The 23,104-nt window shown below is 39.9% G+C and overlaps 1 protein-coding gene across 1 annotated transcript in view; it reads right to left on the minus strand.

Annotated features, from left to right (window-relative positions):
* The window catches only part of LIX1 (limb and CNS expressed 1), a 51,682-nt gene extending 30,869 nt beyond the window's left edge, over positions 1-20,813 (minus strand). Inside the window, exons 1-2 of the mRNA XM_004042306.5 lie at positions 19,760-20,813; positions 1,706-1,869 (exon numbers count right to left, since the gene is read on the minus strand). Of these exons, the coding sequence (XP_004042354.1) occupies positions 1,706-1,869; positions 19,760-19,841 (246 nt within the window). The 5' untranslated portion in view covers positions 19,842-20,813. The remainder of the gene's footprint in view (positions 1-1,705; positions 1,870-19,759) is intronic.
* Positions 20,814-23,104: the final 2,291 nt, after the last annotated feature.

Below are 23,104 nucleotides of genomic sequence, written 5' to 3' on the forward strand. Positions count from 1 at the left end.
CCTATTTTCACAAGCAGTGCTGACCACCAGAGTAGGAAGGAGCCCTCTAAATCCTTACTGAAGGACACTATCTCTACTTCTAAACCCCTATTTTACTCTAACAACTGTAATCTACTGTAATCTAATTTGTATCCCATTTTCTCCATTGACATTACTTTTTGGAAGGTTAATAAGGATTTCACATTCATCACAGTCAGTGGAAACATCTCATTGGACATCTGTCCTGTGGCTGACCACTGCTCACTTCATCCTCAGTCTCAAGGTGTCACATCTCTCGGTTTCCATAAATCCCCTCTTCTGGTTCTTTGTCTCTTTCTGGGCAATGGGCTTTTTAGATAAATCTTTCTCCTTTTGTTTCCCCCACTAAAACTGTTCCTAAGAGCATTCCTCGATCATCTTCTCACACCACACATTCTCACTTGGCAGTGGTACCTGTAGCTGTGGCTTCCGCTTAGAAATGTAGAAGTTCAACCCATATCTCTTCCCTGAGCTTCAGATCTTACTTTTTTTTTGGATAGGGGAGGGCGATTGCTGTTCTCTGTTTGGCTTCCAGGCACTTCATACTTTCTTTGTCCTCACCTTTCACATACCCGCTCAACTTCCTCCTGTGTTTCCCACCCAGTGGCCAAAGCCAGGGCTGACCACTGGTAAAGGTGAAGGTGAAGAGACTTCATTAGGCATGAAAGTATCATCCCAACTTTCACTCCTAGTGAAGTCCCTTCACCTTTAGCTCCTGAAGATACTGTGTTTGCAGCTTGTCTCCATGGGCACTCATCACTTTTCAGCCTCTCAGCCATTTAAATCGTTTAAATCCAAAGCATCTTCATGCTGTGACCCGAGTAATCTTTCTGAAGTACATTTGAATACATCACTCTTCTGCTCAGAATCCTTCAAAGGTTCTGATTTTATATAGAATAAAACCTGTACTGCTTTACAAAGTATGAAGATCTCTTATGGTTTGATGTGAGTGCCTACCTGTCCTCTCCCAACCATTCCTTGCCACACACATTAACCCTTATGCTTCCCTAATTCTGAAAATGCTGTGGTTCCCTATGCTAAGAATGTCATTTTTTCCCTTTCCCATTGGCCAAGACATCATCAACTGAATGCCTCAGTTCACATTTATATTTCCTGTGAATCCTTCTTTGACTTCCCCGAGGCAGCATAGGTTTGTAGGTCTGTTTATTAAATTATACCCTTCCCTCACTCAGTGAAGGATTTGAAACCATGTAAAACAGATACACCTGGTAACAGGATACAATAAATGAGTGACTTCATAAGTTCAAAGGGAGAGTAAAGGTAAAAATATAAATAGTATCAGGTATGACGTTAGTCTTAAAAATTATATGATATTAAGTTCTGTAGACTTACACTACAAAAAAATGACCTGAAAATTTGCCTTGGGCTTTTTAGTTGACAAACTAAGAGAGAAACTTGATTGCTTACGAGTTTCACGGTATACATAAGCAAGAAATAAAACATCTTTGCCAGTTATTGAAAATTGGGGGATAATTTACTCAATTAAAAGGGTATTTATAAAGGATATTGGCAAATTTAATTCCTTTCTGGTTGTTTTCATTCCTAGGATATGGTACAACTTTGTTCACTATTTCCAAGAAAATTTGTAATGTTACCAGTTTACAAAAAGGTTTACTTTATTTTAGCCCAATGAACTTTCACTGACAAATTAATGGCTACTTCTTACCTGAAAGTTGCCAAAACAGCTTCCCCCTGGGAGGGTCACGTAACTCACAAAGGGAGGCCCAGGAGCTGGCAGTGACTCATAGACCACCACACCTTCACTTGGGAATGCAGCCTTCTGCTGCTGCTTGCTTTCCCAAAATTCCTGTAACATTGACACAACGTTCACTGAAAAAGACAAGAAACACCATCAGTTATTAAGGATGGACGTAATCTGGTGCAAAACCAAAATTTTATTTGCAAGCTGGATTCTGTAGCATGACAGTTCCAGTTTAAGTAGAGCTGGGTATGTGGATAGTGGGGTGGAGGGGCTTTTAGCTGTGAAAGAATATACTTTATTTAAATATATTTAAAGTATGTTAAAATATACAAATTGAACCTGTTATTTACAAATGCAAATGTGTATATTTCTTAATGAGTAAGGCTCAAGAAGTGGTTTTGGTACCCTAATTAAAACAATATAGCAGTATTTCAAATTTACTCTATAAATTAATTTTTAATATAAAAATTAAAAATCTCATTCTGCTTTGAACATTTGTCTTAATAGACTTTATCCAGAGCTGTGATTATCTGTGGTCCTCTTTCTCATTTCTCATAGATTCTTAAGCCTTCAAAGATTTAAGAAGAGAAAGTCAGAAAGAAGAGAACTCTTTCATGCTCCTTCCACCCCAGTCTAAACGAGAATGAAAGGCAGTTGTAGAATAAGCAGGAGGCTGGAAAAATCCATGAGTGAAACTAATAACATGAAGACCTTGTTAAGAACAAGGTCTGTTCGAGTATTTCAGAAAACATAGTAATGGCTAGAGCCATATGTTTTAGATTAAATGACCTGTGATAGCCTGCAGAAGTTCCAGATCAAATTAGGTTGGTTTGTTTATCCTGTACTGCAAATTAAATTGTAGAAATTAACAAGGATAATAGAATTGTAGAGTCAAAAGTGACCTTATAGGTCATGTAGGCAAAGCCCTGCCTAATGCAGGAATTCCTCGCCAGCATTCCTGACAGCTGCTCATCTGGCCTGTACCTGAACATGTGGAAGGAGCTAGTACTTGCCACAACCCGAGGCAGCCTATTTCAACTGCTAATGGTTCTGTGAAAAGGTCCTTGTAGGAGTGAACTGAAATCTGCTTTCCTGTAAGGTTCATGCAGAGGGTCTACTTGTCATTTCTGAGGCCTCAAAAAGTTTATTTCCTTATCCACATGGGAGCCCACCACATGTTTAAAAGCAGTATAAGACATCTGTTGTTTTGCTTGCCTGGCATTCACTTCCCCGCTTGTGGAAATAGCACCAAGATTTTCCTTGAACAATCATGTGGTCTCGAGGGGTGCAGGTGGGAATTTGGCCATAGCCAAGCCATTTAGGGACAATGAATGTGTTGAAAATGTTGAAAGTTTCCTGTTTTCAGTGGGGTTTCTGGAGCGGTAGGAGGTAAGCATGGTGCTGCCCAAGCAAGAAGAAAATCTGGCTGAGAAGAAAGCCCAGAGAACGGTTCAGTAAAGAGATGGAGGAGGGCTAAGTTTTGACAACATAGTTTGAGCTCCTGGTTTCAGCTATGCCCATAATCCAGGATCCTTGATTGGACTTGAAGTTATCTAACCAACCCACCTGCTTTTTCCTTAAGCCATTTTCAGGTGGCATCTCTCACATGCATATGAAAAGTACACTAAACAGACAACACTCATGTTTTTTCAAGTTCTAGATTAGTTTTTGCTCTTTCAAACATGCTTTGTGTAACACGGCATCTATGCCCTTTGCCATTATCCTGAATATATTCTTGGATCTGCTTTAAAATTCTGGACAGTGACATTTTTCAGAGAATCTGGAGTATCTCAGAGTGTGATCTGGAGGCAAAATCATTGTATAGCCACTTTCTAAGCGTTTACTAGAGCACTAGGTGTCTGCACCTCCTCTGTAGGTCACTGATCAGCGTCATGGTGTATAGTTCAGGCAAATTCTGGCAACTCCTAAGGAACTGGTTGCCTGTGTATATTTAAAAACTGCAGTGTTTAGTAATTTAAGAAGTGATTTGGGAAAGAAATTGGGACAATGTTAAAAGTAGTGAGGGGATACTTGAATTAATCAATAAAATACATATTGAATGGTCAACTTGAGAATTGGTCATTACAGAGCTTTTTAATTTTTTTGAAAATATTTGAAATAATATTTTCTTTTTTCTTTTCTTTTTTTTTTTTTTTTTTTTTGAGACAGAGTCTTGCTCAATCGCCCAGGCTGGAGTGCAGTGGCACGATCTCGGCTCACTGCAAGCTCTGCCTCCCTGGTTCACGCCATTCTTCTGCTTCAGCCTCCTGAGTAGCTGGGACTACAGGTGCCCACCACTACGCCCAGCTAATTTTTTTGTATTTTCAGTAGAGACAGGGTTTCACTGTTAGCCAGGATGGTCTTGATCTCCTGACCTTGTGATCCGCCCATCTCGGCCTCCCAAAGTGCTAGGATTACAGGCGTGAGCCACTGTGCCCACCCTGAAATAATATTTTCTACTAGTTGATGTAACTCAAAATAGAATTAGAACTTTTATTTTCTAAACTATTATTTCTGTCCCCTACTCTCCTCCTTTCCCTCCCACCCCTGAGGAAACAAATATCTATGAGCTAGCTGACTTGAGTCTCTGCTTGCAGTTGACCTCCAGAAGTCAGCAGAGATGTCCTAAAGATTGAAGACTGTAACTAATGCCAGTAGCCTGTTGCTCTTCTTGTCAACAAGGACTATTAGCCTCCTACTTTGTCAGTCAGTTGTTGACTGGTGTTTAGCTGAGAAGTGGAGGAGGAAGTTGAGGACCCATGATAATCTAGGTAAAATGCATGATAATCTAGGGAAAATGAACACAAGAATTTTGGCATGTAAAGCTTTTGGGATTAAAGGGTTTGAAGGTATGCACTAAGTCAGATTTCTGTGTGAATAAAAGTTGAAGTTTTCAAATTTTTCATTCTGCAATTTTGTAAGATTTCTCTGATGATCCCATAGATGTCATCACCCACCAAGAGTGCAATATATATACATACAGACACACAATCCATCTTTCTATCTCTATCTGTTCTTGTCGACTCGAAAACCAGACAAATGAAGTGCAGAGGGAAGAAGGCCAGCTTGCCGTTTGGAATTCCAAAGATGGGTATATCAGAAAATGCTCTATTTATGAAACACATGCTTCTTTATTTGGGGCGGTAGCATCAACAAGGTTTGTGGACAATTTCAAAGAAAATATGAGCAGAGGTTCAAGAGCTGCTGAAGAAAATCACCCAAGTTTGAGAGTAGGCGTCAATCAATACATAGTTGATCTCTAGGTGCAGTTGTACCTTCAGTGCCCAGCCAATGAACCTGCCTTCCATGTTACAGAATAAACTTGAGCTACGAAGTGTGCAATATCCATCCCTATGTCTAGGGACCCATCTGCACAAATGCTCAGCTCCACCTTATTTCCTACAGTCTCAAATGAATTTGTGCTGCTTTTTCTGGAATTGTTCTCTTAGTCACTCCCATGGCCTATTTTTAAAAGTTCCCTCATTATTCACTCTTTCCCAGCAGCCAAAAGTGTGCTCAAAACAACTATTAAGTGAATAAATGAATGAATCCATCAATCAATTAAATGAAACACTCAATCTTGGAACTATGTCTGGCTACTAGTTATTAAAATGCTCCCGATATAGCCAAACTGCTAGAAAGAATATTCCACATTGACTATCTCTGCTTCCTTATGTTCCATTTATTTTTAACCTACTGCAAGTAATGTAGGCTTTCCTCTACATTATTCCACTGAAATTACTACAAATGTACCAATTCCTGGTTTTCAGTCCTTATTTACTTGACTTCTTAGCTGTGTTTGATAAAGCTGATAACTTTCTTCTAGAAACCTTGTCTCCCTAGGCTTTTCCTGCTCAGTCTGCATCTCTTCCTGATCATTTCTCGTTGGTGTCTTTTGTGGATTTCTCTTCCTCTGCTCACTACTCATGCTGGCTAGCATGGAAATCTTGTCTTGTCTCCTCTTGCTTCTCTTCCAGCTATTCTCCTTGGATGATAGAACCCACCATAATATACACAGACAGCTCCCAAACTATTCTCCTACATCTCCAATTTTGTTATCAGACACTGCCATTTGGATGTTGCAAAAACTCAACATATTTTCAAACTCAACTCATTTTCTTTTTCATAAACTCTTCTCTTCCTCCTGAATTACTTTTCTTTCTCCTGGGTTACAAAAAAAAAGTGATGTTATCATCTACCTAGTTACCTAAATCAGAAACTGGGCATAAACCTTAAACTTCATTTCCTCTTTCAATATCTAATAAATGCCCAAGTTTTGTCAGTTTCATATCCTGATGTCTCCCATCAGCATCAGTTTCTTTTAGTCTATACTGCCATTACTGCATTGGTTCATGCTCACTGTATCTCATCAAGCATACCACAATACCCTCCTGACTCCAACCAGCCTCCCATCCAACCTATACTCCCACTGTTTTCGGGGTAATATCACTGAATCTCATAGCCAATCAAATCACTCACATCTTCAAGTCCTTCTATGGGTCCCTTATTAACTATGGAATGAATAACTCCTTGGCAAGGCATGGAAGACCCTATGTCTCACTATTCTCTCTTGTCCTAACCTCCTCTCCCCAAGTTCACCCTTCACGTTCCTCACTCCCTATGCTTCTTATGCTTCTCAAAAGCCAGTACTTCCATTCATCCTCCTGGAATGCCCTTCTTTCCACTGTCTATTGTCTTCTTGAATGGTACCTACTCTTTTTCAAGACTTGCTTCCAGCATCAGTTTCTCAAAAACAAAAACAAAATAATCTCAAAGCCCTTGCTAAAGAAAGTGCACGCCCTACCCGCAAGAAACATCATGGATATCACTTGGGAACTTGTTAAAAATGCAGGATCTCAGGCTCCACCCTAGGCCTTCTGAAATATAATCTGCTTCTTAACAAGATTAAAAGAAAAACTGGTGCATGTTAAAATTTGAGATGCCTTGCTGTAGGAAGAAGTGACCATTCCTATCCTCCTAATGTACCTATTATATGCATTTTCCCATTTCATCCTTACAGCACCCCCTTGAAATAGGTATTATCATTCACATCCTACAAAGGAAAAAAAAAGAAGTTGAAGGTGTAATCACACAGCTACTAAGTCTTAGACCTAGGATTTTTAACCTAGTTTTGCCTCTATAGTCCATGTTCTTGGTTTATCCTGAGATACTCCGTAATATAATAGAACTTAAGTTATTTTCATGCTGTCTATCTGTAATATAGACAATGCTCATTGGAGAAAGAATTATATCATTTCCCCACAACCCCTGGAACATAGTAGAAACATAATAAATGTTAGTCAAGTATTTGAATGTTATCAAAAGTATAGAAGATGGGCTGCATTTGTGAGGCTGTTGGTAGTGTAGGCATGAGAGCCTTCCCCAAGAATTGCTTCATTTACCTTTTTCCGTGGGCCATTTTTCTGACATTTGTTCTTGACAAAGTCAAATGAAAGAAAAGACTTTATTTGCACATTTTCAAACAAGTCATATGACATGTTTCCAGCTTGGAATTGTCATACGGAATGAGCAATCCATGTGCATGTAAACCAATATCCTTATCATCAATCTTCAGCCAACTGCTCTGGTTAAAGCAATGGTGTAAATACCCACAGACTGGCTCAGGAGGGGCTGTGACTGAGCCTCTCATTCCAGCCCTTTCTTTCAAAGAACAAAGGAGGGACCTCAAGAGAAATAAGACTCAATGACAGAGATTGCTGAGGGGCTTGGTTTCCCCCGTAGAGAGAAATGAGCCTTCTGGCAAGGCCAGGTCTCTGCCTGGTTGTGCCTTCCACCTCAGGGTCAGGAAGCTACAGTCGAAAACACATTATCTATGGCTTTGCATTATTTCTCCGAAAGTTTAGTAAAGTTCTTTTTGAAAAGTTTCTACTCTCTCCCAGTGGACACTAAAGGGAAGGGACTTTATCCACAGCCAGGACAAGATAAATCAGTCATACAGCGAATCTAGACACCGGACACAGGAAGCAGTGACTCCTAAGCTGGAGCTCTGGAGAAAGCAGACGGGTAGCAGTTGGGCTGACACTGAATTAAGGATGAGCTGAGCAACACTTCTGGTTCTGCCTTTAACTTTCACAAATCATCTTTTGGGTTTGCTTTTGTCAAGGTAACTGATGTTTAACTGATAAAGTTACAATAAAGAAGCAGAATATCAAATCCCTTGCTGAGGCAAGGGACGTAAGAAGTAGAAGGAGACATAAGTGTTAGGAGGAATATTACTAATAGCATGAAATCCAGTTCCTTTTTGTGATTTCTATCAGCTTAGAACTGCTGACAGTAAAGAAAGCAGTGTACCTCTGAAGTGACTTTGCAGATCGAGCTTCTTAATTCATTCTACTACCCCTAATTGCTTTCTCTAATACGGTGATAGGCCCCTACAGGAGTTTTAAATATTTTGTGTTTCAATAGCAAGAAAATGTGCCATGTAGTTTATAGACATTAGTGTGGCTACTTTCTTCTTCACTGTATTTTGAAATTTGAACACAACAGAGTTTTCAGAGTAGTATTAGATCCCCAAGCAAGTCTCTTGTAAGTGAGGTTTTCATTTTCCCCTTCCTGAAGCTTCCTTTCTTTTATTATAAAGGTCAGCATTGAGGCTTTCACAGTTAACTGATGAAGACATCCAGCAACATGGAACACCTTGGTTATTTAACCCTTGACCCTCTCCAGCAGAAATTCCTGATTAGCTTCAGCCTGGACAGTCTCATCACACCTCCCTGAACACATGTTGCTTATTTGTTATCTGTACCTTGGGTCAAGTTCTCCCTCCTATTTTGAGTGTTGTGTCCCTCCCCTCCCTTCCTTCTATCCAGCTTACTCCCACACTTCAGGGGAAATGACACCTCCTCCATTGTGTCTTACTCACTGGCTCCTACCCACATGTACCTCCTTTTCTGAACTCTTATTCCATGAGTGGCCCTATGTCTTAGCACTTAATCTCCTATAAACCATGCTAATAAAATGGATGTGGTGCTCCTGGCTAAATGTATCCAGTCAGACTTGGCTGTACTTCCTTCTGGCCAGAGGAATGAAATGCCTTGTGGTAACAATTCATCTTACAGAATACAGTTTTCTGTTATTTAACTCACAGCAGACTGGGATTCTAGAGGGCAGCAACTCTGGCTCATTCTTCTCTGTAGCCTCCTTGGTATCCAGCACAGGCTGGATACTCACCTAGAAGCAGTCATTGAATTCATTTGGAATCTAAGAAACCTCGACATAGTCTAAACAGCTTTAGTGCAATTGAATGAACATGTAGAAAGTAAGTGAAGTCACTGTGATCCACAGCGTGGTCAGGACTTAATTCTGGAATAGGAGGTTTCATGGATAGACCACCATGGTGTTCAAACAACATGGGTGTATTGGTGGCAACCATGTCTCAGCTGGGGGTGGCAAAGTGGGTAGAGAGAGATGAAGCCTGGTCAGGGTAGAAACGTGGTTGCTGGCTGCCTACTCACTTGGGTTGTACCTTCACAAGAACTAGTGCTTAGGAAACTCCTGAACAGGGATAATAAGTCTGTTTGTCTTGGATGCCAACACTAATTGATTTATGTTGACTGCCTGAAGCACTCTGTTAAAAAGAATTGAAAAATACCATATGGGATCAGTGGAACAGAACACCATAATTAACCTGCAATGTGGCATTGGCATGTCTATGTGCTGACCCTGACCTTGATGCTATGAAGTAATAGAAAAATCCAAGATGGGTCTCTGCCCACGGAGATTTACAATCCGACTGGGGAAATAATATATTCATCATATAATTAGTGAACAAAATATTAGAGTGCTAAATTGTGGAACAGAGATGATGTTAAAGTGACATGTAAAATGTAAAATTTATGGCAGAATAATTAAATAAATGCAAGGGGAAGAGTAGATGAATGTGGGCTGAAAAGGTCAGGAAAAATTTGTGTAGGAAAAAGGCCTAAGTTGAGCCCTTCTCAGAGGAATGAGGTTGAGGGAGGGATGGGTGAAGGGAGAGAAATAATGATACTCCCATTGAGGAACTGTGTAGGGAGCAATAGGAAAGAGTGCCAGTAGGAAGGGATATGATTTGACAAGAGACAGGGTGAGAGGACTTAGCTTCTTTTAATAACTGGATGTGAACCCCATTGCCCTGATGTCCCAGCTTTACCCAAGCAGGAGAGAAGGGTAGGAACAGAGTCCCTTGTCCTTTGCCCTTGCCAAAGGTGCTGTGTTGCCTGTGGTGGCTCCATCCATGAAGAGGTGGAGCCACAAGGAAGGGCCCGGATCCCCAGAGAGAATGTGTGATTGCTCTTGTGTATCTGGGTGAGCCCAAGGTAGAACATTTCTCTGTGAGGGGCCTGGACAGAAAAACCCACTAGAAGTGGGTAGGAGATGATTAAGCAAAAGAGTGTTCCTTCTGCAGCCTGGAAGGAAATGAAGCCCCTTCAGAGAAGGACATCAGTAATTGGACACCCAGAGGGCATCATACTCAACATTCAGGGCTTATCGTTTGGGTATATATACATAAAATTGTATTTTTATTTTCACAGATTGGACACAATGAGGATGCCAATAAGCATATATGATCTATGTTTTCACAGGGAAAGTTTGAGATGTAGAGAGTTTAAATGCTCTATGGATTACAGGGTTTGTTATAGAAGAGTCCTCAAATACAGGCATGAGTTCATTACACAATAAAATATGCACTGAATCTTGTCTCTCCACTTTTTATCAACAGACAGGAAGTTTCCTTAGTAGTTAACAGCCTGTTCTCTGAAGCCAGACTGTCTGGGTTTGAATCCTGTTTCTATCACTGCAAGATATCTAACCACCCCATGCCTCAGTTCCTCATCTGTGGAATGTAGTGTCTACATCACAGGGGTGCTGTAAGGCTTAAAATGGAAAATGCTCAGAAAAGAACTTCACACATAGTAAGTACTAGAGTGTTAGCTATTATTTGTGACTGGAGGAAGTAAAGGAAGAAAAGAGAGGGCATGAATATATGTTTTCATATTGCATCTTTGAAACGAACTGTTCCTGTATTGGAAACTAAGTCATTAAATAGTCCAGAAATAGTCTACAACCTGAAGATTCTCTAACTGAACACATTGTGCTATTTATTTCCAAGAGAGGTGCAGAGTTCAGGGATAGAAAAGAGAAAGATCTTTTGATAACATTCACTGGTAAAGTCAGAACTCCCTAATAGCCAGAAAATAAATGGATAAAATGCTACATGTCTCAAAATTTGAAAATGTGGATTTTTTTGGTCCCAATTTTTCACTTTCCAATGGATGCTAAAGGCAATAGACCTGCTCCTAGCAAAAACTACCATGAGGAGCTAATTTTATTTTAAATTAATTTTCATAACAGTGTATTCTTCAGGAAAGTAGAAGCCATATAGTTCATTGCTTAGTTCAATTACCTAATATGACACAAGTCCTGCATAGAAGACAGTCATTTGTCCACAAAAAGGGATCTTAAAAATCCATTATAAATTTGACAGAAAAAAAGAACAAATTTCTTTAAGACTTACATGAGGAAATATTCTAGCTGGGTAGAATTTCCCTTGTCGAAAACAAAGACAAATTGGAAAGGCTGCCATTTAAGGATAAATCATTAAGAGGCTTTCAAGATGATTACCATATATATATTTTTTTTGAGATGGAGTTTTACTTTTGTCGCCCAGCTGGTGTGTAATGGAGCTTTCTCAGCTCACTGCAGCCTCCACCTCCTGGGTTGAAGCGATTCTCCTGCCTCAGCTTCCTGAGTAGCTGGAAGTACAGGTGCCTGCCACCACGCCCAGCTAATTTTTGTATTTTTAGTAGAGATGGTGTTTCACCATGTTGGTCAGGCTGGTCTTGAACTCCTGACCTCAGGTGATCCACCCGCCTTGGCCTCCCAAAGGGCTGGGATTATAGGCGTGAGCCACCGTGCCCGGCCGCCATATTTCTGAATTGATTATCTGCCTCTGAACAGATGGATTTATGTTATGTAATATTTTAATATAACCTTTAATTAAATTATCCCTAGCAGGTGATATTTTTAAATAAAGTTAATTAGTATTTTGTATTTTAGCAATTCAATCATGTACAACTTGTTTTTACCAATGTTATTTCCTAGTTTTCTTGAGGAGCAACAGGAAAAGGAACCCTAAACAATTTAAAGGGCAAGCTCAAGGTGTGACGCTGATTTACATTCATGAAAATGAGTTGAAAAATGTGGTACCTTTGGGTCTTGTGCTGGGCTTAGCTGAACCCCAGGACACTGACAAACAGAGTTGCTGTCTAGTTGTTTCTAACTATACTCAGCCTTTGCCAAGTTTTGGCCAGGCTAATGGAATCTTGTGGACACACAGGGTACAACATGTAGGAATCTCGGGCCCCTTTTTCTTTTGTGTAGACACTTTCAAAGGTAGCCACAGCACACAGCAGGACTGAGACAGCTTGGAGTCTTGCTTTGTTCCCAGCAGAGGGACTTTCCTTTGGTAACGCTCCCAGGTCAGAGCTTAACTCTTCAGCAACTGGAAAGCTGGTTGTGTTTCTTCTTTTGTTTGCTTTTTTTTTTCTTCTTTCATTCCCACTCCTTACCCCAAACATATTCCTGAGGAAATTATGATCCTTCAGGTTGTTTTACAAAGTTAACCTCTCAGGAGACTCTGCAAAACAAGCAAAAGGGATATCATACTTTTTTGCTTAATTTTCACCTTTAGAATTTAAAACCGATGAACTGTAAATCCTTTTAGGGGAAAATTTAAATAACACTTATTTTATGTATATTTGGAAGCACAGGGTAATTTTTTAAGGAAGGAGGGGAAAAATTAATGAAGGTGTAAGAGGGAATCACAAAGAGAAATTAAAAAGTTATTAAGTATACCATAGTTAAGCAGCATGCCTGATTCCACATATGTGGTTTATATGTGCACATTGGGTCAGATGATGTCATTCAATCTCAAAAGCTGCATAAAATAGAAGCCTGATGTACCCTATTTATCCAATCAGAAAGTACATATCTTTCTCACATTCTATTGGGTAATGACATTGCACTGTATTTAAAAGAGACTTTAGGCCAGGCGCAGTGGCTCACGTCTGTAATCCCAGCACTTTGGGAGGCCGAGGTGGGCGGATCACTTGAGGTCAGGAGTTTGAGACCAGACTGGCCAACATGGTGAGACCTCATCTCTACTAAAATTACAAAAATTAGCTAGGTGCGGTAGTGGGCACCTGTAATCCCAGCTACTTGGTAGGCTGAGACAGGAGAATCCCTTGAACCCAGGAGGCAGAGTTTGCAATGAGCTGAGATCATGCCACTACACTCCAGCCTGGGTGACAGAGCGAGACTCTGTCTCAAAATTAATAAAAATAAAAAAATAAAAATAAATAAAAAAGACTTTAGAGGACCAATGATTTTAGACAACCAATAAAGGATTAGTCACGCTGGTTGCTTTGCTGATCAGTTCTTCTTAGTCAAAATGGTCAAATAAGTGTAAATGTGGCTTTGTATAATGCATCTTCCTTCCCTGGAAACAGTCATTATAAGAATGCTCAAGATCCTGCCACAGCTATCTAACCAGGGTTTATTCACAAGGCACAGAGTTTGGCTCTAAAGAGCATGGTGCATGCATGACTTTGGTGACTCACAGTCGGGGGTAGATCCAATGGATGAATGTAAGGATGGGCAATTTAAGCCATTGTGCCAATATGGCATATGGAATGATTCTGAGAGAGTGTGATAGGGCCAACCCAAGGCAGAGCTCTAGCCGAATGGGTGTGTGTGTCTTTAGAGCCCCGACTTTCTTGATGCTGTCTTCTGTATCATCTGGCTATCAACTTAACCCTGCATGTAATTAGCCTGTGATAATGGAGTCAGAAGATAAATGGCTTAAAAGGGTCTTGACACAGTTTATTTCATCGTAAAGGAGAACACCTGACAGTGGGGAGAATCTTACCCCCTTCATGTGAGGAAGAAAAATCAGCCATTGGCAATCCAAAAATGTCTGATTGTGCACTGCTAGGTGTGTGTCCTTGTGGGAGTTACCTGGGGGTTTCAGAAAAGTACAAGGTACAGCTCTGCCCTCCTGGAACTTACAACTTAGGTGTGGACAAAAACACCACGTTGAAGCCGTGACACTTAGTATAGAGCCACATGAGGGAAATGTAAACTAAATAGCACAGGCCATAAGTGCCAAAGGAGTGGTGACGAAATGATGGTTTCTCACAGCTGCTTAATGGGATGAGATCAAAATAGGGATCAACTGATTATCATCGCAGGAGGAAAAAAAAACCAAAACCATAATTCAAACATTTCATGGACACCAGAGAAAAAAATATAAAGAACTATGGGGAGTGTAATAATTGTCTATTTTGTCAATCTTTCAATAGGATTCTTTTTTTTTCTTTTAAAATAGAAATGTTTTAACTACCTTGACAGACTAAACTTACATGGGCATTTGAACATGGAGGAAAAGAAGTAAGAGCATTTGGGGTTAAAACGTCAATATGAAATGTATTACAAAAAGAAGATTCTTTTATGAAAGGCTTCTAAAGTTGTCTTACATTTCTTAAATCAATCTGTAGCACATAATCAGTAAAACCGTGTCATTTAAACAGAAGACCATAACTTAGAAACTCACCCTTATGCATCTGTATCCTATTATGGGCTGTAACTTAACACATGAGTTTCAGAAGTTGTTAAAATTGAGTTCAGACTAACAAATCTTAACTGTTAAAAACAACAGCAACCACCACCAAAGACCTCTGGTGAGATGGGAGAGCAGTCAGTGAAGAGGTCCCAGATTTGATCTCACAGGATAGGTGTCTATCATATTTATTTTGATCTGTTAAATCTTACTTTTCTATGAGAAATAAATGTACTAGGACAGATATAGCCATAAAGTGATCAAGAAGCTACCTATTTTTTCCAGTTTGAAAACCTGTCTTCTAGGGTTGAGACTTTTATACATTTGACTTTAAACTCTGTCAAATGTATATTTACTGGAAAAAAAAAAAGAACCAGCTCTTATGCCATTGATAGCTGTACTAAAATTTACATTTCTTCCTTAGTATAAATTCAAATAAAAATAATTAGGCCCTATGATAAATAAAGTAAAATTAGCATTTGAATAGGCTTCAGTCAAACAGATATCCATAGTTTAGATGCTAAAATTAGCAGAGTTCAAATTACTGTAATTAAGATGCACTCATTATTTTAAAATAAGCTAGCAAGCACTATAGGGTTTATTTTGGTTTGGCTTTTTTTTTGTGGTTTTAAACTGTATTTTTTCAGGGGTGGTGGAATGCAACGCAATATGTATAGGGATTTTACTGCACAAGAATCTTCAGCCTTTACATCCTACTCCATTCCTTTCTGTGAAATGTGAAAACTATAAATTTATTGATTTCACATAACTGTACTAAAAAGCATGAGGTGGATAAAGTACTTGACTCCTGAGGATTCTTGCTCTCTCATGCTGCATATAGCTAGATTCATGATTACTAAGATGTTTTTAATAGCCCTGTAGTCTGGTCCAGTTTTTCCAAAGGGCAGAAAATGTACTCTTTGAAGTAAAGTATTCACCTATCTGATATAAATAAAACCTTTCATGCAGAAAAATGTTCTCCCAAATGGAAGAGTTAATGCACCTCAAATATGTGAGAAATTTGCTTCCAATTTTTCAACGCTTAGTAAAGGATCCATCTTACTTTTTCATTATAAAATTTGGGAAAAAATATCAGTGAAATCTTACATGTCACTTCATAAGTCAGTGCTAGAAACCAACTCATTCTCATGGCTACAGTGACAATTAAGATACTTTTTAAACAATCTTTTTGAGAAAGTTTGCCCTGATTTTGGCCTTCAGTCAGTGAAAGTGGTTTCTCCTCATAGGCATGTTTGACATTTACAAATCTTGCATCTTGTCTGAGTTGGCAAATGGTTTCTTGCTAAGAAAAAGCTGCAGTGTTCCCTAACTTAGGTATTCGGATGTGTACCTCTAACCGATGTCAATATAAACTTTTCCGCAACGCAACCTAAGGCCATAAACTTCCAGAACTAATTTAGGATCACTGTTAACTCCAGTGGCTCCCTATTGCCAGCATGTCAGCATGACCCAACCTGCCTCCTCAGTCTGTCTCTGCCTCCCCCAGCACATGGTTCTTGTATTGCCCAATTTGTCTTTGGACAAGCTGTTCTATCTCATCAAAAATTATCTGCCCCTCACCACTTTCTTGTCACACTTCTGTTCAAATGTGATTATTTAATGGGCTCCCTCTATGATCCTGGTAGAGTTCCTTTTTCTCCCCTCTGTTTTCCTAACAGATATAAGTCGAGCATCCCAAATCCAAAAACCTAAAATCCAGAATGTTCAAAAATCCAGAACATTTAATTGCTGACATGAGACTCCAAGGAAATGTTCATTGAAGCATTTCAGATTTCAGATTTTCAGATTTGGGCTGCTAAAGTATATATAATGCAAATATTCTGAAATCCAAAAATAATCTGAAATCTACAACACTTCTGGTCCCAAGCATTTCAGATAAGGCATGCTCAACCTGTACTGCTATTACAACACTAATGACATGGTAACTAGCACTTCTGAGAGGCAATGTCTCATAGTGTTTCAAGGTGAGGAGTTGGAAGACAGAATTTGATTCCTGGCTCTATCACATACTAGCTGTGTGACCCTGAGTGACCTTGGGCACGTCATTTTAACCTCTGTGTGCCTCAGTTTCCTCACCTCTAACAACAATAGTACCTACATTACTAGCTTACTGTGAAGAATAAATGTTTCTAGTACAGTGCCTATCACATGATGAGGACTTGATGTCTTAGCCTTACTATTAAATGGTTGAAGAAAGAGCCCAAAGGTGGCAGATAAATGTATTGTGCTCTTGTAATATGAAGAGTTAACACTCAGATTAGGATCTGAAAGCATAGCTATCTTGAAGTCATGTGGTGATTTCTTTTGAGAAAGTACACAAGGAATTGTCAAACAGTGGCAAATGAATAGTAAGTTAACACACTTCTTCAAAAGAGTGGACAGGGGCTGCTTTTAGGATAGCTCAGCTTTGTTTGTGATGCATGACACATGAAACGAAATTGGATATTGCACAAAGCCAAGAATGGAAAGCAATATGGAGACAAGCTATACTTTGCAGAGATTCTGCCTGGTAGTGTGGAGACTTCCAGTGCTACTTGTTTTAAAATAGAGACATTTATGCAGGGGAGAACAGTCCAGTGTCAGCTTAGATGAACAAATTTCAAATTGGGAGTCCATCTTATTTAAAACCTCTTTCCATTATTTTTCATATGAAATGTGAAATAGGGAAAAGGAAAAAAAGTGTTATGGAATTTATTTCCTTCTAGAAGAGAAAATAAAAGAAACAAATCACAACTATTGCCAGATGAACGCCTTGTATAAAATAAAATGACAGGTTTAATGTATTGCAAAATACCATTTGAAGAGCTTCCTCGTCTGAGAAAGCATTTGAATTTTATTTCTTTAAATGAATGTAACTATTCCCATGTGCATCTGTTTCAGACCAGAAAACTCTCTGGGTGCTTTTTCTAACCAACTTGAAGAGAAAATTCAGTTACTATTGCTTGTTTTTAAGCAAATCAAAAGCCAACTGAGGGCAATAAATGAATTGCATGATCATTTACACTCCCTGGATTATGTACAACCAAAGAGTGAAGAGAGAAAAACAGTGTTTGCATTCATGGAAGAGAAATTTAGAAAAAATTTAGAAGTGTTTTGTGTGTGCATGTGTGTGTGTTTGTGTGTTTGTGTGTGTTTACTCTTTTGTTCAACTGGGCTGGGTTTTAAAAATTCTTGGATCAGCTTTCATCTTGTAGGAAAGTAAGGTAGCAATTTTTCTTAAGGAATTGGCAGTGATGTGCTCAAGTGCTCAGCTCTTTCCTTCTGGCAGAAAGAGCTTGGAGCAGGTTAGAGTGGAGGAGGAGCCAGGAGTGACTAGGAGGAGAGGGGACTGCTCAGAACCTGCCATTCAAGGCTGGTGGCAGCTTTTTACAGGCTGCCAATAGGAGTGTGGTGGCAGCAACTTATGGGTATGCCAAAGAAAATGGGACCATATGCCAAACTCTGGCGTGTGCAGCACCTACAGCTTGCCAGGGCAATGGCATAGGCTCCAGACAGACTTTTAATGTCCTGTCCCAGAAAGTAAGAAGCCCATTCCCACTTATTCCACGAGATTGGTAAGTGGTTGGATGTTTTAAAGTTAGGAAAACTCCTGGTACAGAAATGTGCCATTTGGCTTACTGTCATTTAGTCATTTTTCAGATTAGAAAAGAAGGGAGAGAATTGGCAGTTTAATATTCACATCTATTAAGCCAGGCAAGCAGTTGCCGAGTAGCACTCCATTCTAGGGTAAACAGGCAATGCTCTCTGGTCAAATATAGGTTCTATGTTAATGAATGAAATATATAAAACAGGACACTTATTTGTTCTCCCATATAAAAGAAGTCCTGCAAAGTCCTGGATGACAGAACTTAATGTATGCTTTATTGTAATCCTTTTTCTAGTCTATCTTCTCTTCTAAACTGTGAACAATCGCAGCAATTTAGTTCAGCTAAAAAATGAGCTATACAGTTTCACATTTGAACTTATTAAGTTTTCAATGAGCCAGTGAAAAACGTCCCCCCTATTTTTTTTTAACTGCTTCCCTATTTAAACGCTCAGCATAAGAACCCTGGTCCTATACAATTTATCCAAAGCTTGGGCAGCCCGAGAGCCCTTTTATCCCTCACTAGTGAATTCAGTTCTATTGTAGGAGAGAGACATTCTTTCCTCCCCTTTTCGCTTAAAAAACATAACAAACCTGAATAGACTCCAGGCTAGAGTAGTGGAGAGAGTGATTTTTATTAGATCTAACATAGTTATTGGCAAATGCTTAAAGACAATATTTAAAAAGAGAGCGAGAGAAAGAAAAGGCTTTCACTTTATGCCTTAAAGGACAGATTGGTTACAATTTAACATCTAAGAGGAAAAATTATAGAATTAAAAGGCCTAACATTCCTCTTTCTTCAACATACATATGAGAAATCTAAGCTAAGAGGACATCTGGAATGGAACATTATTCAGCAATCAGAAAGCAAAAATTCAAACCATTGATGTTTTGATGGAGACAAACATAACTAGATTCACAAAGAGGAAAGCTGCAACCTATTGAAGTTAAAAAAAATTCCATATGCATTTTACCTTTTGGGCAGTTCCGTAGCAAAGTTCTATTTCAGAAGCCCTTTGTAATATGAAACCCACTGTAGATAAGATACAACATGAAGATAGTCTGTTTTGCAGCAGCAGGAAATCAAATTGGTTCCAGAAATGAAGTTATATGACAAATGGTTTAATAGTATTGCTAGAATTGGAAATCTTGATTGAATTATTTTTAAATCATTAAAAAAAAGATTTTGAAATAACTTTGCCAAGCTGTATAAATTGGTGATGGTGGTAGGGGGGTCCACACAGGGAGTGTTGCTGAGGTTAGGAGGCATCTCATTTTATTGGCCTTTTAACTAAAGCATTATAATCTGTTATCAAAATTTAAAAGTTCAGTGGTGATTTACTGTTAATTCTGGTTTTCAACAAATATTTTCAGACAAACACGATACTTGAATTAACATAACTAATATGTGTTGTGGAGTATTAAACAGGTTAACAAATATTGATATATTCTAGTATCATTTCCAAATTATTTTTAGGTTTAATCTCAACACCAGTCAGCTTTGCTTTACTTAAAAAGCATCAGAAAAAGTTCATTAAGTCTTAGGCAGGTCTTGGATTGTAGAAGAGACTTCTAAATAGCAAGATGTATCACTGACAAAATAACCCAGCGCCTAATGCCTGTAGGTGAAATGAAATCGTTCTTCTGGCTGAAGTCAGGAACAAGTTAAAATATCACTTAGAACACAGCATACGACTGCAGAGATTTAGGAGAAATCATACTTAAATAGGATGTGACTTGACGTTTAGGACTATTTTCTAAAAAGTCAAAAAACTTTTCCCCCTTCAGTACTTACAGTCTTTGAAGACTAGAGCCGGATCTCTGTGAGGCAAGACTTGGGCAATGATGTGTCTCAGAGATTCCAAGGTTCTGTCCATCTTGGGTCTGCCTGTGTGAGCCTCCTGTACAGAGTGTCCTCATGCCTGAATTCTTGCAGTCCTGGGCTGAATTTCTGCAGCTCATTGATGCACTGGATTACCAAGGAATCCCTTTTAACATCTGCCAATCAGACATTTCCCAGAATCTAAAGACCCCTCAGGGGGCCCTCTTCCCAGGCTCACTTATCTTTGTTGTATGCTGAGCTAATTAGCTCGAAAGGCTGGCTGACAGGCGGGTTCCCATTGCTTTCTTCTGTTAAACACACCCACCTACAGGCTAGCTGGGGAAGCTCGCTAAATTATGAAAAGAGCTTTCCTCTCCAACCAGATTTTGTTTGAATGCTGTGCAGCTTTCTGACTTGAGTATTTCTTCTGGTCCTCCATCTTCAATTGTGTTGCCCCCAGGAATATGGAATCAGGAAGGTTATTTCTCCAGGAAATTTCCTGAATGACAAGACAGCTTCCAGCTCAGGACTGCCAGCTATATGTTAACAGTATAATCCCTATAAATCTAAATTTTCAGTGTAATTCTTCTTTGGTAAAGGAGTGCTATAAAGATTATGGGGCTGGGTGCAGTTTCTCATGCCTGTAATTCCAGCACTTTGGGAGGCTGAGGCGGGCAGATCACTTGAGCCCAAGAGTTCCAGACCAGCCTGGGCAACATGGCGAAACCCTAACTCTACAAAAAATACAAAAATTAGCTGGGTGTGGTGGTGCATGCCTGTGATCCCAGCTACTTGGGGGGCTAAGGCGGGAGGATGGTTTGAGCCTGGAAAGTCGAGGCTGCAGTGAGCCCAGATTGTGCCACTGCACTCCAGCCTTGGTGGCAAAGTAAGACCCTGTCTCAATTTTTTTTTTTTTTTTTTTTTTTTTTTTTTTTTTTTTTTTTTTTGAGACGGAGTCTCGCTGTTGCCCAGGCTGGAGTGCAGTGGCGCGATCTCGGCTCACTGCAGGCTCCGCCTCCGGGTTCACGCCATTCTCCTGCCTCAGCCTCCCGAGGAGCTGGGACTACAGGCGCCCGCCACCTCGCCTGGCTAATTTTTTGTATTTTTAGTAGAGACAGGGTTTCACCGTGTTCAATTTTTTAAAAAATCTTTCAATAACTACCTTAAGAAACATATATGTATTTTCTCGTCCTGTTTCTTTGTTTTATTTTTCTTTTTAATAGGGTCTCATACTGTCCTCCAGGCTGGAGTGCAGTGGCGTGATCATAACTCACCGCAGCCTTGACTCAAGTGAGGGGCTTGAGCCCTGGACTCAAGCAGTCTTCCCATCTCAGCACCCCAAGTAGTTGGGAGGCACACGCCACCACGCCTGGCTAATTTTTAAATTTTCTGTAGAGATGGGGTCTCACTATGTTGCCCAGGCTGGTCTCAAACTCCTGGGCTCAAGCAATCATCCCGTCTTGGCCCCCAAAGTGCTGCGATTACAGGCGTGCGCCACTGCACCCTGCCCTGAAATTTTTAATAATTATTAAGTGAAAGGAAGTGAATTACATCAGAATTAATTAAAGTCAACCTTGGGAATGATTCACTTTGAAGGGTAAATAGGGAAACAAATGTTCCCAGGCAAGCTGTAAGACAGTCTGTCAGGTTTTACTTGCCCCTGCCCAATAGAAGTGACTAAAATTTGGGAGGGTTGTGGGGGGTAACAAGCCTTGGCTTCCAGAAGAGTGGCTCCTGAATTCAAATGCAAGGCTTAATTTAGTCCCTAGCTGTATCCTTTTTTTTTTTTTTTTTTTTTTTTTTGAGACAGAGTCTCACTTTGTCGTGCAGGCTGGAGTGCAATGGCATGATCCGGGCTCACTGCAGCCTTGACTTCTCAGTCTCAAACCGTCCTCCCACCTTAGCCTTTCTAGTAGCTGGGACCACAGGCCCACGACACCGCACCTGGCTAATTTGTGTATTTTTAGTAGAGAGGGGGTTTCACCATGTTGCCCAGGGTGGTCTCAAACTCCTGGCCTCAAGTGATCCACCCATCTCGGCCTACCAAAGTGCTAGAATTACAGGCATGAGCCACCACGCCTGGCCTTTAAAGATCTTAAGAAAACAGAAATTCTTTTTCTACCTATTCATAATCTATACTACCTGTAACACTTTGTTAAATAATCTTTCCATAGAAGACATAAATATAAGTCACAGGATTCCTTTTCCATAATAGGGATTTATACCAGATATAAAATAACTAATTTTAGTGGTTGTAACCAATGTTACTTGTTGAAGGAGGTTGTTGAGGATTGTCAAACTTTTATTTAAAATATTTTTCCAGGGTAGCCACAAAGATTGCTTTCCAGTGTTTCTTCCAATTTTCAGATTCCATAACTAGGTTGTATTTTATGATGAACTGAAAGTAGACCTTTAAAGACTATATAAAAATGAAATACCTTCCATAAGATCAGCTTCTTCAGCTAGTTTGTAGAAGAGCAGGCTTCATAAAAGGAAATAGATGGAACCGAATTAGAATAATAATTCCTATTATACTCACTGTATTAGTTCATGCTGCTAATAAAGACATACCCAAGACTGGGTAATTTATAAAGGAAAGAGGCTTAATAGACACACAGTTCAGCATGGCTGGGGAGGCCTCAGGAAACTTACAATTATGGTGGAAGGGGAGGCAAACACATCCTTCTTCACATGGCAGCAGGAAGAAGAAGTGCCAAGCAAAGAGGCAAAACTCCTTATAAAACCATCAGATCTCATGAGAACTTACTCACTATCATGAGAACAGCATGGGGGTAATCACCCCCCTGATTCAATTACCTCCCATCAGGTCCCTCACACCACACGTGGTGATTATGGGAACTACAATTCAAGATGAGATTTGGTTCCAGGTGTGGTGGCTCACACCTGTAATCCCAGCACTTTGGGAGGCCGAGGCAGGCGGATCACCTGAGGTCACGAGTTCGAGACCAGTCTGGCCAACATGGTGAAACTCCAGCTCTACTGAAAATACAAAAATCAGCTGGGCGTGGTGGTGCATGCCTGTAATCCCAGCTACTCGGGAGGCTGAGGCAGGAGAATTGCTTGAACCTGGGAGGCAGAGGTTGCAGTGAGCCGAGATTGTGCCACTGGACTCCAGCTGGGGCAACAGAGTGAGACTCTGTCTCAAAAGAAAAAAAAAAAGGATGAAATTTGGGTGGGGACACAGCCAAACCATATCATGACTATCACTTAGCAAATGCCTGCAGGGAGTATATGCCACACAGAACACAGACACAGGGTTGCCCCAGAGTGCAAAGACATTGTATAAGATAAGAACTT

Source organism: Gorilla gorilla, chromosome 4 (genome assembly GCF_029281585.2).
Source record: "Gorilla gorilla gorilla isolate KB3781 chromosome 4, NHGRI_mGorGor1-v2.1_pri, whole genome shotgun sequence".
Taxonomy (NCBI): Eukaryota; Metazoa; Chordata; class Mammalia; order Primates; family Hominidae; genus Gorilla; species Gorilla gorilla.